Source organism: Sapajus apella, unplaced genomic scaffold (assembly GCF_009761245.1).
Source record: "Sapajus apella isolate SASKATOON/1434 unplaced genomic scaffold, GSC_monkey_1.0 scaffold50, whole genome shotgun sequence".
Taxonomy (NCBI): Eukaryota; Metazoa; Chordata; class Mammalia; order Primates; family Cebidae; genus Sapajus; species Sapajus apella.
Window position 1 is genome coordinate 8,199,276 of NW_022436990.1, and position 24,220 is coordinate 8,223,495.

A 24,220-nucleotide genomic window follows, 5' to 3' on the forward strand; every position below is an offset into this window, starting at 1 on the left:
TCTCCACTAAAAATACGAAAATTATCGAGGTGTGGTGGCGCGCACCTGTAATCTCAGCTACTCAGGAGGCTGAGGCAGGACAATTACTTGAACCTAGGAGGCAGAGGTTGCAGTGTGCCAAGATCATGCCATTGCACTCTAGCCTGGGTGACAGAGCAAGACTCCGTCTCAAAATAAATAAATACGTAAATAAATAAAATTAAAATTAAAATTAAAAATTTTAATTTTAAAAAGGTAAACAAAGTATAGATACAAGGTAAAGAGAGAAAGTCTTGGATTTAGTAATTATTATAGAACCACACCGTTTCTGGGAAGAATGAGTTATTCTGAACTTCATTTCTTTGTTTAAACCTTTTAGGGATTTGCAGATATTTCTGCTTTTATCAAGACTAGAGGGATGTAATGGGAAATCTGATACATTAAGTATTTAAGTTATTACTCTACCATGGAAGGAAAATCTAAATGAATGTTCAGCATTTGGGAAATGGTTAAGAAAAATTTATCGGGTTAATACAGTGGATTTTTACTGTTAAATATATAGATTGATTATTCATTTACATAGCAAATCTCAGACAAAATTAGTCAAAGCAAAACAGATTATTGAATAATATAAATGTAATTTTGAAATACAGGAAACTGTACAACCATTCTTGAGGTATTTTATGGTAATTATTGAATTGTGGTTTTTCTGGTAAGGCTAATTAATTACATAGTGAAGGAAGGCTTGGTTAAACCAACTAAAATGTATTTTACTACACTATAATGCATAAAATTCTAATGTTTTTATCCTAATCTTTTAACAGCATTAATAGTGGCCATATGACATGTTAGGGCATATCTGTATATTGCTTACTAATATGTTATTATTGTACCTTATGTCTTTGTTTTATTAAGGAATCATCTCTTTCAACGTACAAAATAGCAGAACAAGATTTTTCTTATTTCTTCCCTGATGATCCACCCACATTTATCTTCAGTCCTGCTAATAGACGAAGAGGGAGACCTCCCAAACGAATACCTATTAGTCTGGTAAGTAGAGACTTGATTAAAACTGCATTTTCACTGTTAATAAAACAGTACTCAGAATCAAGAAGTTTGTGTGTCTCCCCTCACATTCATAGCTTAGAGGAAGAAACCCATTACCTCACCAAAAAATATGTGAGTATTTACAGTATGTTGATAACTGCTCAGTAGTGAAGCTTGTAGAGGTTTCAAGTGTAAATTAGATATGTACCTTCATACCATAGGGATTTTATACCAAAGCGGAAGCAAGCCTATAAGCAATTACTGAAATGTAAAGCAGGGAATAAACTATGGGATTGAAGTGTAAAATAAAGAGCAATAAATTCTGACTGGAGGAAGTTATAGGGGGCTTTAAAAACACAATAATGCAGCTGGGCACAGTGGCTCTTGCCAGTAATCCCAGCACTTTGGGAGACTGAGGTGGGTGGACATTTGAGTCCAGGAGTTCCAGACTAGCCTGGCTGACATGGCAAAATTCTGTCTCTACTCAAAATACAGGAGCCTGAGGCACAAGAATTGCTCAAAGCTGGGAGGCAGAGGCTGAGGTTGCTGTGAGCCAAGATCACGCGACACTGCACGTTAGCCTGGGCAGCAAAGCCAAGACTTAGTCTAAAAAATTTTTCAAAACTATACAAATTAATTAGGTTAGAGACATTATTCTTAGAAGAAATAAAAAATAAAAATAAAAAATCTGACATTGTTTAACATTGGCCTCAGAATTTTTCTGGTATGTCTTTTTCTGCATCTTTTTTATTTGATATTTATACCATCCAGTTTGTAAAGTAAGCTGAAAGTTTAAAGTTTTTTGTTTGCTTTTCTAATGTATTTTTTAAGGCTCTTTCTATATATTGCCATTTTTTCCTGAGATACACTTGTAATAATTTATACATATACACAGTTAACTCATGTTCTGTTTATTACTAAGATTAGAGTTATTAATAGTTCAGTTATACTTTTTTTTTTTTTTTTTTTTTTTTTGAGATGAAGTCTCCTCAGTCACCCATGCTAGAATGCAGTGGTATGATCTTGGCTCACTGCAACCTCCCCCTCCTGGGTTGAAGCAGTTTTTCTGCCTCAGCCTCCTGAGTAACTGGGACTACAGGTACATGCCACCATGGCTGGCTAATTTTTGCATTTTTAGTAGAGATGGGGTTTCACCATATTGGCGAGGCTTGTCTCGAACACCTGACCTCAAGTGATCTTTCCACCTTGGCACCCAAAATTCTAAGATTACAAGCATCAGCCGCCTGTACCCGGCCCAGTTATACTTTAGAATAAAAACTCATTTTAGACTGAGCACGGTGGCTCGCTTTGGGAGGCTGAGGTGAGCAGACCACTTGAGGCCAGGAGTTCAAGGCCAGCCTGGCCAACACGGCAAAACCCCATCTCTACTAAAAATAAAAAAAAAAAATTTAGCTGGGTGTGGTGGCACACGCCTGTAATCCCAGCTACTCGGGAGGCTGAGGCAGGAGAATCACTTGAGCGTAGGAGGCAGAGGTTGCAGAAAGCTGAGATCACACCACTGCACTCCCGCCTGGAGGGTAGAGTGAGATTCTGTCTCAAAAAAAAAAAAAAAAAAAAAAAAAAAAAAATCATTTTAGTATGAAGAAAATGTAACTGGTGAAAGTTTTAAATTTTTTTCTTCTTATTACTATAAGAACCAGGCATACTATTTTGGTTTGTTTTTTAGGAGGACAATATTGCTAATAAACAGATTCTTGCAAGTTATAGGAACAAAGCTACTAAAGAAAGAGATAAACTTTTGAAACAAGAAGAAATGAAGTCACTGGGTGAGTTTTAACATTCTTTCCAAAAACTGATTAGGAATAAGAAAGAATATTTCTCTGTACCTGATTTGGGGATGTTTCTGACATGGCATGTTTCTGGTTTATTTTATTTTATTTTTTTGAGATGGAGTCTTGCTTTGTTGCCTGGCTGAAATGCAGTAGCTTGATCTTGGCTCACTGCAGCCTCCGACTCCCTGGTTCAAGCGATTCTCTTGCCTCAGCCTCTGGAGTAGCTGGGATTACAGGCACACACCATCATGCCCAGCTAACTTTTTTTGTATTTTTTTTAGTAGAGACGGGTTTCACCATGTTGAGCAGGGTGGTCTCAATCTCCTGACTTGGTGATCCACCCACCTTGGACTCCCAAAGTGCTGGGATTATGGCGTGAGCCACCACACTCAAGCCACCACGCCCGGCCTGGTTTATTGTTTTGAGGTGCAGTTATTTTTTCTATCAGATAACGATTGTTTGTTTGTTTGCTTATTTTACAAATAAGACTGCTTCATCTCTTAAAATGATATTTCATGGTCTAGCATATTCCCTATTAAATTGCTTAGTGATAGATTAAGCAGAAGTTTGAGTTTCCAGGGGTTGCAAACTAGGGCTATTTTGTTTGATTCATATTGCCTTTTAAAACATTGCTTCCCAAACTTGAATATACATATGAATCACTTGGGGATCTTATTAAAATGAAGATTCTAAATTAGTAGATCTGGTGGGGGAAATGAGATTCTGCATTTTTAACAGGGTGATGATGACATTGCTGCTGGTCTTCAGATCACACTTTGGGTATTAGGGCTTTCAAAGGCAGGGACATGTTCGTCCCAGTACTGTAGTTTGTCTTAAACTTACCCAGTTCGCTTTCCCTATTTTAATCACCTGCTGGCTCCCTCTAGGAATTTTAAGAGTCTACTAATCTCATTTAACCTTAAACTATTTCAGGGATTCTGTTATATATATAAAAAAAAGGCCAACTGTTATTTTTTTGTCTGTATATAGTTCTAAGTGTGATTTTTCTCCACAGCTTTTGAAAAGGCTAAATTAAAAAGAGAAAAAGCAGATGCTTTAGAAGCGAAGAAAAAAGAAAAAGAAGATAAAGAGAAAAAGAGGGAAGAATTGAAGAAAATTGTTGAAGAGGAGAGACTAAAGAAAAAAGAAGAAAAAGAGAGGCTTAAAGTAGAAAGAGAAAAGGTATTCATTTGAGAATATTAGCTATATTCTATATATATGGTAACATTACATATCTACATCCATGGTTGATTTTCAAATGTTTTTACTACTTTCATTCACATTTATGAATGTTCATAGAAAGCTGATAAACAATATTGGTTTACCTCCCTTTTGCTTTGGAAAATTTAACATGCCTTTACACCTCACTTAAAACCTCTTTTAGAATGCAGTTCTAAATGATTTCATTGTTTAGACTTCCCGAATTTAGGGAAAATGATACACGTAAAAGTTTATATGTTAAACTTTAAGAGGTAAAATACACAGTTTGAAAAATAAAATAGGCCAGGCATGGTGGCTCATGCCTGTAATCCCAGCACTTTAGAAGGCCAAGGCAGGTGGATCACAAGATCAGGAGTTCAGGAGCAGCCTGGCCAGCATGGTGAAACCCTTTCTCAGCTAAAAATACAAAAATTAGCCAGGCATGGTTGTGTTCACCTATAATCCCAGCTACTCATGAGACTGAGGCAGGAGAATCACTTGAACACGGGAGGCAGAGAGGTTGCAGTGAGCTGAGATTGTGCCATTGCATTCCCGCCTGCGCAGCAGAACGAGACTCTATCTCAAAAATAAATAAACAAATAAAAAGAAAATAAATTGTATAACAAGAATGTATTACTGTGTTCTTGTCCTATTTGAAAAGTAAGGTGTATAATACTGTTTCAGCAAATCTATGATTGTGGGCTTCAGTGGTGCATGTTCCTTATACAATTCTATAGCTGGTTTCCTCCAAAGTCAGTCATTTTCAGATTTCTTGGGATATTCACAAGTAGCCTTAGAGGATCATGCTGTGCTCATTTTAGTTGTCTATAGTGTCCCTTGAATGTTTTTCAAATAGGCCATTGAGGTGATTTAGGAGGTCTAATATAAGCTTACTCCAGAAAATGTAGATGACAGAAAAATCACCTGAAATCTGATGGTAACATTTAGAGGTAGAATTAACACTTTTTTTTTTTTAATTATTTTGAGGTGAATTATCACTCTGTCACCCAGGCTGAAGTGCAGTGGCTTGATCTGTGCCCAGTGCAACCTCTACCTCCCAGGTTCAAGCAATTCTCCTGCCTCAGCTTCTCGAGTAGCTGGGATTAGAGGTGCCCACCACCACACCAAGCTAATTTTTGTATTTTTAGTAGAGTCGGGGTTTCACCATGTTGGCCAGGCTGGTCTCAGAATTCTGACCTCAAGCGATCCACCTGCTTCAACCTCCCAAATTGCTAGGATTACAGGCATGAGCCACCATGCCTGGCCAGGGATAGAATTAACACTTTGATTCATTTATTTCTAGTCTTTATTCTGTGCCTTAAAAACATGGATTATTCACCATTTAAAATTTTATATTTTTTTCATCTAACATGATCATAAACATAAGTGGAATTTTTAATGACTGTATAACTTATTAAACAGTTACAGCTAGGTGCTTTATAATTTTTTGCTTATAAATGATACCGCTGTGTTCAAATTTCTGAATAAAGTCTTTTTTGGACTATAATAGTCACAGGATAAATTTGTAGAAGTAGAATAAATCAAAGGGTAAGAATATTTTTAAAATTTTATATACATATACATAATGAAGTATTTTCCAACCATGTGCTTACAATGTTAGCAACAATGAATTTGAATGCTAATCTTACTAGATCCTATAAGAATTATTTCGGAGGTTGGGGGTGGATAACTTACTGAAGCAAACTATTCAAATCACAGTAAATTCTGTAACTAGGCATTTTATATTGAAATCTGTTTACCTCTGTGTTCCTAATTTCAAAGAAGAGAATAACATAATAACATATTAAATATACTTAATGGAAAATAGTGAAGTATTTTATTTACACTGCTTTATTAAAGACATTTCGCAGTTAATCTTGCATTTCTTTCGAACACCAGAATCAAAAAGTAAGGGCTTCAGAAGACCAAGTGAGGAGGAGAAATAACCTGAATTACAAGAGAAGTCCATCTATTCTGATATTGTTGCCTTTAAATATTGTTCTCTCTTCAAGTCTCTAGGGTGTTACCAGATTCAAATGAAATCTTGAAAATAATAAATGTATTACAGATATAAGGGGAAGTTTTATTTTAGGTAGTCTAACAATTTATTTTGTCAGGAACTTATTGATTTTAAGTAGAAGGAAAGCTATAGAGCTGCCCAGGCTGGAGGGTAGTGGCGCAATCTCAGCTCACCGCAACCACTTCCTCCTGGCTTTAAGCGATCCTCCTGCCTCAGCCTACCGAGTAGCTGGAATGGCAGGTGGGTACCACCATGCCCAGCTAATATATATTTGTATTTTTAGTAGAGATGGAGTTTTGCCATGTTGGTCAGACTGGTCTCGAACTTCTGGCTGCCTCTGCATCCCAAAGTGCTGGGATTACAGGTGTGAGCCACTGCACTCAGCCCATTTTCAGTCTTTACAGCATTATTTTAATAGGTATTATTTTAATCAGTGGTGCTTAAACTTTAGCATGTATTAAAAACCACCAGAAAGGCTTGCTAGAACACCAGTTTCTACATCCTAACCTCATAGTTACTGCTTCAGTAGGTCTGGGGTAAGGTCCAAGTATTTGCATTTCTAACAGGTTCTCAGGAGATGCTGATGCTGCCACATAAATTTCTTACATGAATTGTTACTAACTTTTAAAAATTTTTAGGAAAGAGAGAAGTTACGTGAAGAAAAGCGAAAATATGTGGAATACTTAAAACAATGGAGTAAACCTAGAGAAGATATGGAATGTGATGACCTTAAGGTATAAACATGTTATGTGATGTTTGGCACACATAGGTTTTATATGCCATACGTGGCTTTGCTGATGAAATCATTCTTTTATTTAATAGCAGCCTCTTTATACATATATATATATTTAAAGGAGAAGAAATAGCTAGTTAAGCATGTGTTCATACTTAGAATTCCAAGGTAGCGTTGTTTGTGTTTTATAACCAGCTTTGATAATGATTCTTATTCTGTAGAAATAATTAGTCAGTTTGTGTGATCCTTAATAATCCAAAAACCACTGTTGCCAGGCATGCATTTAGCTTGATTGCTAGGTTAGGACTCTGCCTATTTCCAGAAATGGCATAAGTGTCCAAATCAAACTCATTCAACTTGATATATAAAGGACAATTTCTAAATCAGTAGATGGTAGATTATGTTCCAAATCATAAGGAGATACTACATTGAACGTAGATTTCAAGCTGATTTGACTTCAGAATGTGGGTTAAGAGACTCTTACTAGGAAATATAGTCAGAAATACACCTCATCCTAAAGTTATGTTCTAGTTTGAGGAAGGAAAATGTTCCTTTCTCCCAATCCCTTCTCAGGAACTGTGACTTAATAAAGTTGGAATAAGTTCAGGACAACCATAATTTTTTTTTTTTTTTTTTTTTTTTTGAGACGGAGTTTCGCTCTTGTTACCCAGGCTGGAGTGCAATGGCGCGATCTCAGCTCACCGCAACCTCCGCCTCCTGGGTTCAGGCAATTCTCCTGCCTCAACCTCCTGAGTAGCTGGGATTACAGGCACGCGCCACCGTGCCCAGCTAATTTTTTGTATTTTTAGTAGAGACGGGGTTTCACCATGTTGACCAGGATGGTCTCGATCTCTTGACCTCGTGATCCACCCGCCTCGGCCTCCCAAAGTGCTGGGATTACAGGCTTGAGCCACCGCGCCCGGCCCATAATTTTAGAAGTTTCAAAGGCAATTGTGATAAATAGCCAGGGTTGAGAACCAGTAGCCTACAAAGAATAATTCTTAATAGATAGGTAAAAAGTATGTCATCTCTACCTTTTAAGTTTTCCTGTTCTTGGGTTCAAATAATTATATAAATTGTTTAATCTTTCAGGAACTTCCAGAACCAACACCAGTGAAAACTAGACTACCTCCTGAAATCTTTGGTGATGCTCTGATGGTTTTGGAGTTCCTTAATGCATTTGGGGAACTTTTTGATCTTCAAGATGAGTTTCCTGATGGAGTGACCCTAGGCAAGTGCTCTAGTTAGTTACTGCTATGTTATAGTTCATCCTAAAATTAGTGCCTTTAAAAAAACAAGCCATCTCTTAAAGTTCTGTGGGGTCACTGGAGTTGGAATCTCTCTGAAGGCTTGTCTGACTAGATGTTCAAAATAGCTTCTTCTTGCACAGGTCTGGTGCGTCGGTCCTCTTCATGTGGCCTCACTTTTCATCAGAGTATCTCATACTTACGTGACACCTGAGGGGTCTAAGAAGCAAGAAGCAGAAACTGCTAGCCCTCCTAAAGCCTAGGTCTGGAATTGGCACAGCCTTACTTCTGCCACATTCCATTGGTCAGAGCAGTGAAAGGCCACCTTGGGATTCAGTGGGGTGGTGGGTAGAATAGTTTCCACTTCTTGAGCAGGGAGTGGTATATGTGTGTTTGCAGGCAGGTTATTGCCTACCATTTTTGTAATTCTCTTTGGCCTGTGTACTTCCATACTTTTACTTTGTATAAACATTTATAATAGGGTTTACTATAAAGAAGAGATTTGGATCAAAATTTTGAATTTTTGGCTGTCACATGGTAAAATAATTTTCTTAAAATCCATGTAGAGTCTTTGAAAAAGAGAATTATAATGCCACTCTTATTTTAATAAAAGTATATTCTATAGGAGGGCTTTCAAATTCTTTTATTTCTCCTTATGAGAAATAAAAGACGAGGCAAGAATCATTGTGCCTTATAGATCAAAGAGGCCTAACAGTGCTGGTTTAGGTAAGAAGTTTAGGCAAAATGAATCAGATAAGAAACATTTATTTATGACTTAGATACAATATTAGGATTAAAACCTAATGCTGATAATGACCTCTCCTGTGCCCTATTTGCACATAGCCCTCAAGAACAGTGGCAGAACAACAAATATTTGCATTGTTATTCAGATTAGAATAAATTACAATCTTAAAAATGATCCTTTATTCCTGCCTTAAATTTAAATTTAGATGAAATATGTTGATCTTTTGAAGCTGATTTGACTTACTTGAATGAGGTGATTTTGGCTTATGATTTTATTGTAATCATTATAAATTGTTTCTTATTTTGGCTTGGATAATACTTGGCTATACTTTCATAAATGGATGCTTAAGAAAATAGTTGCACATACTATTGTTGATTAAATGTTTATTATTTCAGTAGAGTTGTTTTTCTGTACATGAACAGAACGTTAAATTTGTTTTAAACATTTTATTCACAGAAGTATTAGAGGAAGCTCTTGTAGGAAATGACAGTGAAGGCCCACTGTGTGAATTGCTTTTTTTCTTCCTGACTGCAATCTTCCAGGCGATAGCTGAAGAAGAAGAGGAGGTAGCCAAAGAGCAACTAACTGACGCTGACACCAAAGGTCAGAGTTCAACGTTATTGCTGATTCAACCATAGTAGCTTTGTAGTGAAACTAATTTTTAAAGGCTATTTTTAAATTAAGTTGGCTTTTATGCGTGTAAAATATAGTTGTTCAGGTCACCTGATGTTGAATCATATGCTAACAACATACTGATTATTTTATAAAAATATTGTTTTAATATAACCTGTGTCGGACAACCTTAAAGATATTTTCCCTTAATCTACCTTACTTTTATTCCTTTAGACTTTTCCTATGATTTAGGAGCATTAGAGATTTCATTGACCAGTATCTGTAATTACAAGAGATTCTGCTAAATAGCATTATAACACTGAATTTTTTTTTCTTTTTTTTTGCCCCCACCTAAGGATATACTACTTTTTTGAGTTGGAGTTTCGCTCTGTCACCAGGCTGGAGTGCAGTGGCACAGTCTTGGCTCACTACAACCTCTGCCTCCTGGGTTCAAGCGATTCTCCTGCCTCAGCCTCCCAAGTAGCTGGGATTACAGATGCCTGCCACCATGCCTGGCTAATTTTTGTATTTTGTTAATAGTGACAGGGTTTCACTGTGTTGGCCAGGCTGGTCTCGAGTTCCTGACCTCATGTGATCTGCCCACCTTGGCCTCCCGAAGTGCTGGGATTACAGGCATGAGCCACTGCATCTGACCAGGAAATCCTTTAATTGTAATTAATACTTTAGAATGAAAATACTACTGCTTAGATCTGACAGCTTTTACATCAGAGTTAAGTAAAATTTTACTTTTTTATTTTACTTATTAGTTTGAACTGGATAATTTGCTTTTAAGTTCTGTACACTTAACTATCTGGAGTCAGTGTATTGTACATGTTAGTGTAGGAATAATTCTTGGGGCAAGCCCTTTCATATTTTTAAAACAGTATGTTCATAATTTTGTTTAGGGTTTACCTCGTCAGAAGAAATGTTGAGCATTTCTATTAAGAGATTGATTTGGCCTCCTGAATAATACCCAGAACTTTGCCATCTATGAGATTTAGGACCAGAAACTTGATTAAACAGTACTTGAGTGTGTTGCGTAAAAATTCACAATAAGAAAGAACTGTTAGGAGACATCTTCATGAGAGAATATTGGTACAAAAAGATGGGACATTCTTCCAGTCAGATAGTTTTGTTGGCTTTAGATAATTCAAGCTCATCTTCCTTTATTCCTGGTCTCTGAAGCAACATGATATTGATGAGTATGCATCCGATGTTTGTTGCCTTTTGATTTTACAACCCGAGTTTAAGCAAAATATATTCTCTAGCTTGAGTGCTAACCACCATAGGTCCCTTATTAAGACCATATCAAGCAATATGACCCCTATTGTCATCTCAGATAATTTAGTCAATTAAATAATTCTTTTAGCTATTATATTTATTAATGGCCAAGAACATTATAGGGTTATTGATCAAATTCTGACAATACAAGACATAAAGCTGTATTTAATTCCAGATTTGAAACAAATGAATTTTGTAGTTTGGGAAGATAAAAGTGGAATAAAAAGGAAACAGTATGGGAAAATTAGCTAGTATAGAGGAAAAATAAGCAATGGTTGGTATTTGAATTGCCATTACACATTTTTTTTTTTTTTTTTTTTTTGAGACCCAGCCTCTCTCTGTCTCCCACGCTGGAGTGCAGTGGCGTGATCTCGGCTCACTGCAACTTCTACCTCCCGGGTTCAAGCAATTCTCCTGCCTCAGCCTCCTAAGTAGTTGGGGTTACAGGTGTGCACTAACACACCCAACTAATTTTTGTATTTTTAATACAGTCAGCGTTTCACCATGTTAGTCAGGCTGGTTTCAAACTCTTGCCCTTGTGATCAGCCCACCTCGGCCTCCCAAAGAGCTGGGATTACAGGTGTGAGCCACCACACCCTACCCAACCATTACACTTTCATGATTGATCTGTGAGTTTTTTTATAACTATTCTCTATATATGACTATGTATAAATATAAGATATAGCTCTCTAAGTAAGTATTCGCCACTAAATAAAAGTTTTAATGCTCTGTTTAAAAATACTTAGCCTGGGCAACATAGTGAGACCTCGTCTGTACAAAATATAAAACAAGGCTGGGCATGGTGGCACATGCCTGTAATCCCAGCATTTTGGGAGGCTGAGGATCACTTGAGGTCAGGAGTTTAAGACCATCCTGACCAACATGGTGAAACCCCATCTCTACTAAAAATACAAAAATCAGCCAGGTATAGTGGCACAGGCCTGAAATCCTAGCTACTTGATAAGCTGTGGCAGGAGAATCCTTGAACCCAGGAGGCAGAGGCTGCAGTGATCCAAGATTGGGACACTGCACCCCAGCCTGGGCAATAGAGGGAGACTCTGTCTCAATCAATCAATGAATCAATCAATAAAAGCCAGGTGTAGTGGTGCATGCCTATAACCCCAGCTACTTGGGAGGCTGAGGTGAGAGGATTGCTTGAGGCTGCAGTGATCTGTGATTGTGCCACTGTACGCCATCCTGGGACAGAGGAGAAATTTTAAAAAAGAAAATACTTATTTAAATGTTAGGGAGGAAAAAAAATTAAGTCTGGCATTTTTCACTCTTTTCTCACTTCCCTATTATTTACTGGCCACATTTTACATGGTTGGTGAAGATCACATAGCTAATAAGTGATGTAAGAGACTGCGCATTATTTCATTTAATTTTCATACTACTCTTGTATGGTACGTATTATTTTTTGCATTTTACATATAAAGAAAGGCTTAGTTTGAAGAAACATGGCTAATAAGAAAATGTTGGGATACAAGCTCAAGCCTAGAGACTCATTACAACTGTACTATATTGCTTCATAATATGGTAAAGAAGTTGAAATTTTGAATATTTGTTTACAGGCATTGCCTGTAAAATTATCTGCCTTTGAGAAGATCTAATTTCTTTGGCCCTTGGTCTCCCTGTTTTTATATCAAACCTGAGAGATTTTGACTAGCAGTTTAAAAAATCTTATATATAATACATCAGTTCCTCTCTTTAGTTTTATATCATGAACTAAAAAGCCCTTCTAAGTATGGGAACAAGAGCATCCTCTTTATATAGAATAGTTTTGTGTATTTGTTGTAGTATCATTGTCTAGTGTTAGAATTATAATCTCCTAATTCTAGATTATGATGATAATAACTGTATCTGTTGCAAATAGTCATAAAACACTGGTTATAGTTTAGCTTTATTCTCTTGGTGTGATATACCCAAGTGACTGTCACACTAAGCAAATCCTAGCATGATATTTATAGTTTCTTAAGAATGCCATATGATAGATAAAGAGCTAAAGAATATATTTTAATATATTTTACTTTAACACAATTAAAAATAGATTTCATTGGTTTTTCATTTCCTAAAGGCCTTTTTATAGCCTTTGTCCTAGGAAATTATAACTTTCTATAGATGGTATAGGTTGAATGTAGTGATTGCTGCAGGAAGAGAGCCAAAACACTTTTACTTTGTATCTAGGACTGTTTTTAATTTTGGAGTGCTCATTAATTAAGTTTGTTTGGCTTTATGTGAAGAATGAACATTGAGGAAATTTTAGGTCTAGTATTTTCCTGCTACAGAAAAATGTGATATCTGTCATTTGGGCTAAATTAAGTCTGGTAGGAATGACTTTTTGCATGTATGTAAATTTTATAGATAGCTTCTTCTGTGTGGCCCTGTGTAATAAATGCCATGAAATTGTTGATGACTGTAATCAGATATGATCACAGAGCTGCTTTTTTCCTTTAGTAAAGGACTGTTCTCTAAGGTTAATTTTGTCAGACTGTGAACTTTGGTAGGGGAGTCATATAGCAGAAGGCTAAAGAACCACAGAAGCAGATTAGCCTAGTGATTTTCCAACTCTAATCCAAGGCACCCTATAAGTTGTTCAGAAATTGTTTAGTGCCACTGCAGGATAGTTGGAAAGATGAAAAGGCAGAATTCTCATCTCCATATCTCACTTAAACAAGAAATCTCTTTTATATTGAACTTTGAATAAATATTTTTTGTTGAAGAATTTGAGAACTTCGGATCTAGACTAATTCCTTTAAGAAAAATGGGCCGGGCAGGGTGGCTCACACCTGTAATCCCAACACTTCAGGAAGCCAGGGCAGGCGGATCAGTTGAACTCAGGAATTTGAGACTAGCCAGGGCAATCTGGCAAAACCCATCCCTACAAAAAGTACAAAACTTAAGTGGGCATGGTGGCATGGGCCTTTAGTCCCAGCTACTGGGGAACCCAAGGTAGGAGGATGGCTTGAACCCTGAAGGCAGAGGTTGTCATGAGCTGAGATCGCAGCACTGCACTCCAGCCTAGGTGACAGAGTCAGACCCTGTCTCAAAAAGAAAAAGAAAAATGAAGCCCAGATTGAGTGACTTGTCTCAAGGGTACATTACTAGGCACTAGCATACCTAAGACTAGAATACACATTATCTGACTCTTAGTCTGAATCTGTATACACTGTACTGTGATGTTAACAGAAGGGCTTTTCATAGCTTGAAGCTTTCATCAATCTATGTATTATAATTAGGAATAATTGGATATACTAATGCTTTACATACATTTGTACCAGTACATTTATTGTTTAGTCCTATTTGTAAGCCAAGGATTGTTTCAAAGCTAAAGCAGTTTATTTAAAAAATTCAGGGAAATCTTCCTTTTCGTTTTTTTGTTTTTGTTTTTGAGACAGAGTCTTGCTCCATCACCCATGCTGGAGTGCAGTGGTGAGATCTCAGCTCACCACAATCTGTGCCTCCCGAAAGTTTAAGCAATTCTAATGTCTCAGCCTCCCGGGTAGCTGGGACTACAGACATGCACCACCACTCCCAGCTAATTTTTGTATTTTAGTAGAGATGGGATTTTACCATGTTGGCCGGGTGGGTCTCAAACTTCTGACCTCAGGTGATCAGCCCGTCTCACCCTCCCAAAGTGCTGGAATTATAGGCATGAGCCATGGCGCCTAGCCCCTATTGGTTGTTAGATTGGAAAATTTTCTAAATAAAAATGTGAAATTTTAATGAAGATAAATCAATAGTTAAGTGACAGTAGTGCCATCTTTAAGTGCTTTTAGCTCATTTTCTGTGATGATTTTGTGATGACTACAACCTATACTTTGTTATGACTTAATCTTAAAATATTCATAAAAGGGCAGGGCATGGTGGCTCATGCCCGTTAATTGCAGCACTTTTTAGTAGAGACAGGGGGAGGCCGAAAGTAGGTTGGTCACCTGAGGTTAGGAGTTTGGAACCAGCCTGACCAAAAAGGTGAAACCCCGTCTCTACTAAAAATACAAAAATTAGCCATGCATGGTGCCACATGCCTGTAGTCCCAGGTACTTGGGAGGCTGAGACAGGAGAATTGCTTGAACCCTGCAGGCAGAGGTTGCAGTGAGCCAAGATTGTGCCACTGCACCCCAGCCTGGGTGACAGAGTGAGACTCCGTCTCAAGGGAAAGAAAAAAAAAAAAACTCATAAAAGATTGGGGGTATCTTTAAATAGATTCCAAATTTCACAGTAGACTTTTCTAAGGTTATATTGAGTGAGAGAATTTGTTTTTAATTCTAAAGTGCATTTTATCTTTTGGGGGGATGTTTGTTTACATGTGATTGGTAATTTGGAAATTGTCTTTTCTGTTAAGTTACGAAAATGTCAGTGTGTAGTGGATGATTTAGGATTTATAGCTATAGGTGGCGATGAGGCAGATTGTGAATAATGCTTGTACCTAGTGTTTGCTCCTTTGTGGTTTTGAATGTTAAGCTGTTTGCTGTTTCTTTCATCACTTAAAACGGGCATTATTCCCAAATATTCAAGCTTTGATTTGCACTAGAATAAAGTATTTATTTCCTTAAAGATTTAACAGAGGCTTTGGATGAAGATGCAGACCCCACAAAATCTGCACTGTCTGCAGTTGCATCTTTGGCAGCTGCATGGCCACAGTTACACCAGGGTATGTGTGGGTTTCGTTTTTTTTTGTTTGGCTTTTTATTTTTAATTTTATAAAGGTACATTTACATTCCTTATTATTTACTGTTTATATTTTAAATGACTATTTCATTTTTAACAACTATAGGCTGCAGTTTGAAAAGTCTGGATCTTGATAGCTGCACTCTTTCAGAAATCCTCAGACTGCACATCTTAGCTTCAGGTGCTGATGTAACATCAGCAAATGCAAAGTACCGATATCAAAAACGAGGAGGATTTGATGCTACAGATGATGCTTGTATGGAGCTTCGTTTGAGCAATCCCAGTCTACTGAAGAAACTGTCAAGCACTTCAGTGTATGATTTGACACCAGGTAAGCTTTGCAAGTTGGAATTTGTATACCCTCCCCACTCCTACCCTCTTATGCCCAGAAAACTAAGGAGCTGATGAGAAATTTTACATGATAAATTAGTATTAAAAGAGAAGGAGAGAAAGCAAACTATTGTTACTATTCTTTTTTTTTTTTTTTTTTTTTTTTTTTTAAGGTAGTCTTGCTCTGTTGCCCAGGCTAGAGTGCAATGGCACGGTCTCAGCTCACTGCAAGCTCCGCCTCCCAGGTTCAAATGATTTTCCTGCCTCAGCCTCCTGAGTAGCTGGGATTACAGGTGCCCACCACCATGCCTGGGTAATTTTTGTATTTTTAGTAGAGATTGGGGTTTCACCATGTTGGCCAGACTGGTCTTGAACTCCTGACCTCATGATCCGCCCATCTTAACCTCCCGAAGTTCTGAGGTTACAGGCATGAGCCACTGCGCCAAGCCTGTTGTTATTCTTATTAACTTTAATTACTTATGATTGTCTTTATTTGGATTTTCTAATATTTTTAAATGTATGATTAGTCTTCTACATCTACTGAGTTTAAAAGGGTGAGAATTTGCTAGAAAATTAGCTTTCTCTTATATTTACTAGTATATCAGAAGTTTAAATCTAAATGGCTGCTAAATCCTGCCATTCACTTGAGGTATGAGAAACAGTATATAAGGTTAAGATGAAGCTATTTTTCACTTCCTTTTTTATTAAATTGCATATAGAAGTATAGAGTTTAATTTAGTATACTTCAGAGAACAATAAAGTAGAATACCTTAATTCCTAACACTTGTAGTGTTTATAATTTATGGTGGTATTTTTGTGTACTCATTGACAAGTAGCAGTTTACCTATTGTCATTTTTTAAAAAATTCATGTGATAATAATTTAGTATTGATTTGAACTTCAGTTACTTAGCCAAAAAATTAAAACTTGAGGGCTGGGCACAGTGGCTCATGCCTGTAATTCCAGCACATTGGGAGGCCAAGGCAGGCAGATCACCTGAGGTCAGGAGTTTGAGACCAGCTTGGCCAACATGCTGAAACCCCATCTGTACTAAAAATATAAAAATTAGCTGGGTGTGGTGCTGTGCACCTGTATGTAATCCCAGCTAATCGGGAGGCTGAGGCAGGAGAATTGCTTGAACCCAGGAGGCAGAGGTTGCAGTGAGCCCAGATGGTGCCACTGTACTCCAGCCTGGTTGACAGAGCAAGACTCCATCTCTAATAAATAAATTAATTAAAACTTGAAAAACAATTCTTTGTAATTGTAAAATTTCTCATGTTTACTGAAGTAGTATACAAAATAGACATTAGTATTTAAAATGCCTCATATATCAATAGCTGCTAAATTGGATTCAAAGTTACTTTTTTTTTTTTTTTTTTTTTTTTTGAGAGAGAGACAGTGTCTCACTCAGTCACCCTGGCTGGAATGCAGTGGCGTGATCTCGGCTCACCGCAACGTTCACCTCCTGGGTTCAAGTGATTCTCCAGCCTCAGCCTTCCTAGTAGCTGGGACTACAGGCATGTGTCACCACATCCAGCTAATTTTTACATTTTTAGTAGAGACCAGGTTTCACCATCTTGGCCAGGCTATTCTCAAACTCCTGATCTCAGGTGACCTGCCTGCTTTGGCCTCCCAAAGTGCTAGGGTTACAGGGGTGAGCCTGGCCTATAGGTGCTTTTTTCTGAAGACATGTCATTGACATGTTTGAGAAACTACTCCCTATTCTTTATTAGGCATTTTTGCATTGAGCCACAAATTTTAAAATTTCAAATACAATTCATTTGTATTGATTGATAATACAGAAGTATTTACCAATTTTTGACAGGAGAAAAAATGAAGATACTCCATGCTCTCTGTGGAAAGCTACTGACCCTCGTTTCGACTAGGGATTTTATTGAAGATTATGTTGATATATTACGACAGGCAAAGCAGGAGTTCCGGGAGTTAAAAGCAGAACAGCATCGAAAAGAGAGGGAAGAAGCAGCTGCTAGGTAAGAGATAATTGCAATAATTTTGTTTATGAAAGCTGTTTCTTTCTTTGCATTTAAAACCGTATTTCACATGGTGCTATAATGCGGCATTGGCTTATACTGATGTTTGATGGCTTTACTAAGCTTATGAATGAGGCTGAGGCCAGACAGGCGGATCACTTGAGGTCAGGAGTTCAAGACCAGCCTGGCCAACATAGTGAAACCCCATCTCAATTAAAAATACAAAAATCAACTGCACGTGGTACATGTCTGTAATCCCAGCTACTTGGGAGGTTGAGACACGAAAATCACTTGAACCTGGGAGGCAGAGGTTGCAGTGAGCTGAGATCACAACACTGCACTCTAGCCTGGGCAGCAGAGTGACACTGTGTCTCAAAAAAAAAAAAAAAAAAAAGAGCTTATGAATGATTACTACATTATAGTTTTATAATAACATTTGGGGCACTTGCTATGATTAAAGGCAAGGTGCTAAAAGTGAAAAGTATATGTGTATCAGATAGACTACAATATTTCATTTTAACTTTTAGAATCCGTAAAAGGAAGGAAGAAAAACTTAAGGAGCAAGAACAAAAAATGAAAGAGAAACAAGAAAAACTAAAAGAAGATGAGCAAAGAAATTCAACGGCAGACATATCTATTGGGTATGGTTTGAATCACAATGCTCACATGCTTTACCATACATAAAAATAAAAATCAGATACGTTAAATTGTAAAAATGCTTTCAGATTTTTAGAAAAGTTGCCTTTTTATTATAGGTACATGATAATTTCCCAGAAAAACACTCAATAGGCTATTTTTAACCAATAATATATTTCTCTCTCCCCTCCACCAATATCACGGGTGTACACTGTATTTCACAGAGTTTTCTGAGTGTTACAGAGGAACAGGGTTGAGATTGGTTGTTTTTTGGTAGATGATAAAGGAGAGAAGATAACAGCATCTTAAGTAATTTAGAGACTGCCCAAGTATGTTATTGCATTTTAGAATATTTGGGATGGAATTCTCTATGAAAACAAGTAGGAATTTAACAGAAATAATCTTTTTTATGAAATCTGCAAAGGAAAGTTCTGAAAAAATTCAATATTCCAAAATTAGTATATTGACTTTGACTTTTTAATACTTGCATGTAAAAGTACCCATTAATAAGCCTTATGATCTTAGGTCACAAACTTGCAATAGAAGAAAATACTTGCAAATCATATATCTGATAAGGGACTTGTATCCAGAATGTAAAAGAATTCTTAAAACTCAACAATAAAAATCTGAAAGATTCAGAATAGGGAGTTAATTTTTTAAATGTCAAAAAATAAGGAAGAAATAATAATAATAAAAATTTTTAAAAACAACCCAATTGAAAAGTGAGCAGTAGGCTGAGCACAGTGGCTCACATCTGTAATCCCAGCACTTTGGGAGGCCAAGGCGGGCGGATCACAAGGTTAAGAGATTGAGACTATCCTGGTCAACGTGGTGAAACCCCATCACTACTAAAAATACAAAAATTAGCTGGGCATGGTGGCATGTGCCTGTACTCCCAGCCACTTGGGAGGCAGAGGCAGGAGAACTGCTTGAACCTGGGAGGCGGAAGTTGTGATGAGCCAAGATCGTGCCATCGCACTCCAGCCTGGGCAACAAGAGTGAAACTGTTTCAAAAATAATAATAATAATAATAAACAATAGATTTGAATAGACATTTCTCCAAAGAAGAGATACAATAAGTACATGAGAAGATGCTCAACATCATTAATCATCAGGGAAATGCACATCAAAACCACAGTAAAATACTACTTCATACCCACTAGGCTGGCTATAATCAAATTAACAAAGAATAACAAGTTTTGGTGAGGACTTGAAAAATCAGAACTCTCATACATTATTGGTGGGAATGAAATGATGCAGCTACTTTGGAAAACAGTTTGGCAGTTCTTCAAACAATTAAACCATTTGTTACTGTATGACCCAGCAATTGCACTCCTAGGTATGTAGCGAAAGAATTAAGAGCGTACCTTCACCCAAAAACTTAGACACAAATGTTCATAGCAGCATTATTCCTAATAGCCAGAAGTGATAACAACCCAAATGTCCATCAGTTGATGAATGGATAAACAAATGATGTATCTCTTCCATGGGCTGTCCAAACAGGAGACTATTATTCAACAATAAAAAGGAATGAAGTTCTAATGCAGGCTATAATGTGAATGAACTTTGAAAACATTCTAGTTAAAGAAGCTGGTCACCGCCAGGTGCGGTGGCTCATGCCAGCATTTTGGGAGGCTGAGATGGGCAGATCACCTGAGGTCAGGGTTCAAGACCAACCTGGTCAACATGGTGAAACCCCATCTCTACTGAAAATAAAAAAAATTGTCAGTCATGATAGCTCATGCCTATAATCCCAGCACTTTGGGAAGCCAAGGTGGGTGGATCACCTGAGGTCAGGAGATAGAGACCAGCCAGACCAACATGGAGAAACCCCGTCTTTACTAAAAATACAAAATTAGCCAGGCATGATGGCACATGCCTATAATCCCAGCTACTCAGAGGCTGAGGCGTGAGAATTGCTTGAACCTGGGGAGGTGGAGGTTGCAGTGAGCCGAGATCACACCATTGCACTCCAGCCTGGGCAACAAGAGCGAAACTCTGTCTAAAAAAAAAAAAATTAGCTGAGCATGGTGGTGAACGCCTGTAGAGGCAGGAGAATTCCTTGAGCCCTGGAGGTGGAGGTTGCCCTGAGCCGAGATCGTGCTCCAGCCTGGGCAACATGAGACTCCATCTCAAAAAATAAAAATAAAACAAAAAAGACGCTAGTCACAAAAGACCACATGTTGTATGATTCCATTTATATGAAATGTCCAGAAGAAAGCAAATCAGTAGAGAGTTGGATGCATATTTGCCAGGGGCGGCAGGAAAGAGGAAATGGGAAATGACTACTAATGAGTATGGAGTTTTTCCTTTGGTATGATGAAAATGTTCTGGAATTGGACAGTGGTAATGATTGGGCAAACTTGTGAATACACTAACAACCACCAAATTGTACACTTTAAAATGGTGATTGTTATAGTATATAAGCTCAATTTTTTTTTAAAAAAGTAACATCGTATGGATTTCATGTCTTCATATTTTTAAAGTATTCATTCAGCCCCACTTATTTACATTATCCCTGGCTCTCCTACATTAGAGCTTGCAAAACCTGACTTTGGATTTAGAACATAATGGTGGAATTCATTTCAAGGTTTATATAATTTTGTTTTGTTTTTAGTAAAAGGTGAAAGATTTATACCATCTGAAGAGAAACCAGAGTATATAATTTTAGTTTTAATTTGAATAACATAATAAATTAAATATACATATTGTGTTCATTCTGGCTGTTCAGTATTTCTGAATTTCTCTCCTCCACTATTTGTCATTTTCTCTCCTTCCTACTCTAAGCCACCATCATGGCCTAGCCAGCCACCTAGACCACTACTGATCTGTTACTATTACTGGTTTCTTTACTGATCTCCCCTCTTCTACTTTCTTTCCTAGGAAGATTTTTCACAGTGGCTATAGCACTTTCTAATATTATTTCCCTTTTCTAAACTCTTCCGGTTTTTTCTTATTGTTTTTTGGATAAGGCCTTACAAGGCCCAGCCTAATCTGACCCTTCCTTTTTTTCTCATCTATCTCTTGAATTACTGCTTTCTCCTTTACAGTTTTCTTAAAATTATAAGCTCCTCCCTATCCTCTTGAGCTCTGTGCCATTGCATATGTTATTCCTCTGCAGCACACACCTCCCCATCTCCCTGGTCTCACAGTGTAAAATGTCACTTCTTCAAGCCAACCCTTTTGACCGCTAAGGGTCAGTTTCATTCTCCTTGAAATGTTTTCACAGTACCTTGAACTTCTCTTGTTTTAGTACTTATTACATATTTTTAAAATGATCTGTGTAATTATCTGTTTTCTCTGCAAGATCATAAACTGTGTCATGTTGTTCATTACTTCCTAAATCTATAATGCCTGGTACCTCATAAGCAGTAAATATTTCATAAATGAAATCATATATTCATTAGTAAATGTCATCTTTGTTTTTATTGTAAAGGGAGGAAGAAAGGGAAGATTTTGATACTAGCACTGAGAGCAAAGACATAGAGCAAAAGGAATTAGATCAAGATATGGTCACTGAAGATGAAGATGACCCAGGATCACATAAAAGAGGCAGAAAGGGTAATACTGAAATTTCTTAACAGCATTCTTGTTTGTTTGTTTTTAACTGATAAAGCATTTTATTAATTCAGCTCCTCTGAAATATATTGCTTTCATTTGTGATTCTGGGCTGTGTTTATTTCTAAATGCCCACCTCATGGCTGTGCCAAGTTGTAAAAATGTGTTATGAAGTGTTAGTACATTCATGATTGGATCATTATTTACACGTCATTTATACTTTAGAAAGAAGAGACAATATGCCTATGTCTTTAATAAGACAGTTTCTCATAACTTCAATTTTTGGCTAGTCAGCAGTTTTGTTGAATATTTACATTCACTGCTTTATTTGGGCCAAATAGAAATTTGTATTCAGCATGCACTGGATGCCTCCTGTGTGCTAGAGATATAAAGATCAATAATGCTCATAATTGGTATCATATTGCTGAAAATGGAAATCTCTCCTACCTTAAAATTATTTTATAAATTGCTAGATCAAAGCAAATACATCTTTTAAAAGCCGTTGATACAAATTTATTTTGAGGATCCTTAACCAATCATATTTAATGACTATCCAAGGAAATCCTTAAGTTAATTCTGTGCCTATAATTTGGATGGGATCTTTTTTTCTGTATTTTTTGCTAAATGGTTACTCTTAAGTAGATGGAAAATTTCCTGTATCATGGAACCTGTATTGTCTGATTACAATGCAATTGATTTCTAAAGCAAACCTAATATGATTAGAGCTTTACAACATACTTCTAAATATTGGGTCAATGGAGAAACCATAACAGAAACTAAAAAATATTTAAAACTAATCATTACTGCGTATTAACACTTGTTGGATACAGTCCCTCTACTTAGGGGGAAATGTATAGCTTTAATACATACTAGAAAAGGTGAAACACAAATTGAGCTAGACATTTAAGGAGATAGTGGGGGAAAAGAATAACGCCCCCAAGTTAGAAGGAAGTAATACATAAGAGTAGAAATAGAAAATAAAAATATAGTAGGGCCAAGTGCAGTGGCTCACACCTGTATTCCCAGCTGTCTGGGAGACTAAGGCTGGCGGATTGTTTAAGCTCAGGAGTTCAAAAATTGGCCTTGGCTACATGGTGAAACCCCCTCGCTACAAAAAGTACCCCAAAAAATATGCTGGGCATGGTGGCATGCACCTGTAGTCCCAGCTACTCAGCAGGCTAAGTGAGAAGGTCACTTGAGCCTGGGAGGTCAAGGCTACAGTGAGGCCCGATCGCGCCACTACACTCCAGCCTGGGCAAGAGAGCAAGACCCTTTCCCAAAAAAAATAAAATAAAAATATAATAGAGAACAACAAATCCAAAAGTGTGTTATTTTAAGAAAGACACAAACTAGACAAACGTTTGTTGAAATTGATTTTTATAAAGAGGGAGATCATAATAAAATCAGGGCTGAAAGGGGAGCAACATAACTATAGATAGAGTAGGAATTTAAAGGAGATAATATATAATTTTTTGATAATAAATTTGAAAATATATGCAAAAATAAAATCCTAGAAAAATACAAATTATCAAAATGGATTTATAAAGAAATTCTTTAATGTGGATGGTCTTAAACCATTAAAGGACTTGAATCAATGCTAAAATTTTTTTGCAGAGAAAACATCAGTACTAGACAACTTTATGAGTGAATCCTGTCACATTTTTTAAAAAGCAGATAATTCCAATCTTACACAGACTCTTTCAAGCAAAAGAAAGAAGGAAAAAACACTTCCCAACTATCAAACCAATCTGACAACAACCAAAACAACAGAGAAATTTAATTCCAACATATTATCAAAGTCAAAGCAGATTATCAGGGGTCCAAGCTCTTTCTATCTTGTTGGTACTGCCATCCTTAGGGTTTTTCTGCCCTTCTCATGTTCCAGAATGATTTATCACTATGTCTGCATTCTAGCTAGTTGGAAGTGGGTAGGAAGAAAGGGAAGCACAGCCCAGAGGTTACATACAATGCTTCTGATTCTGTATCTTTGAACAAAAGTTTTTCATGTAGTCATGCCTACTATGGGAAACGTCCTTTTGGGTTGCTAATTGCCCAGCTAAAAACAAGTGGTTCTATTACCTTACACCAGGAATTAGTAAATAACAGTTTGTATGCCAAATCTGGCCTGCCCCATTTTTTTTTCTTGTTGTTGTTTTTTGAGACGACGTCTTGCTGTGTTGCCCAGGCTGGGGTGAAGTGGTGCCATCTTGGCTCACTGCAACCTCTGCTTTCCGGGTTCAAGCAATTCTCCTGCCTCACTCAGCCTCCCAAGTAGCTGGCATTACAGGCACATGCTACCACACCTGGCTGAGTTTTGTATTTTTAGTAGAGATGGGGTTTCACCATGTTGGTCAGGCTGGTTTCAAACTCCTGGCCTCATA

At 37.2% G+C, this 24,220-nt stretch overlaps 1 protein-coding gene across 4 annotated transcripts in view; it reads left to right on the forward strand.

The window, feature by feature from the left end:
• BAZ1A (bromodomain adjacent to zinc finger domain 1A) overlaps positions 1–24,220 on the forward strand; it is a 116,393-nt gene that overhangs the window by 66,702 nt on the left and 25,471 nt on the right. For 3 of the 4 annotated variants that reach the window (XM_032242571.1, XM_032242573.1, XM_032242574.1), the window contains 11 exons: positions 895–1,029; positions 2,714–2,813; positions 3,835–4,001; positions 6,678–6,773; positions 7,865–8,003; positions 9,221–9,367; positions 15,213–15,308; positions 15,432–15,656; positions 17,480–17,645; positions 18,173–18,286; positions 21,718–21,842. In XM_032242571.1, coding sequence (XP_032098462.1) covers positions 895–1,029; positions 2,714–2,813; positions 3,835–4,001; positions 6,678–6,773; positions 7,865–8,003; positions 9,221–9,367; positions 15,213–15,308; positions 15,432–15,656; positions 17,480–17,645; positions 18,173–18,286; positions 21,718–21,842 — 1,510 coding nt within the window. The remainder of the gene's footprint in view (positions 1–894; positions 1,030–2,713; positions 2,814–3,834; positions 4,002–6,677; positions 6,774–7,864; positions 8,004–9,220; positions 9,368–15,212; positions 15,309–15,431; positions 15,657–17,479; positions 17,646–18,172; positions 18,287–21,717; positions 21,843–24,220) is intronic. The other variant, XM_032242570.1, reaches the window with a different exon arrangement.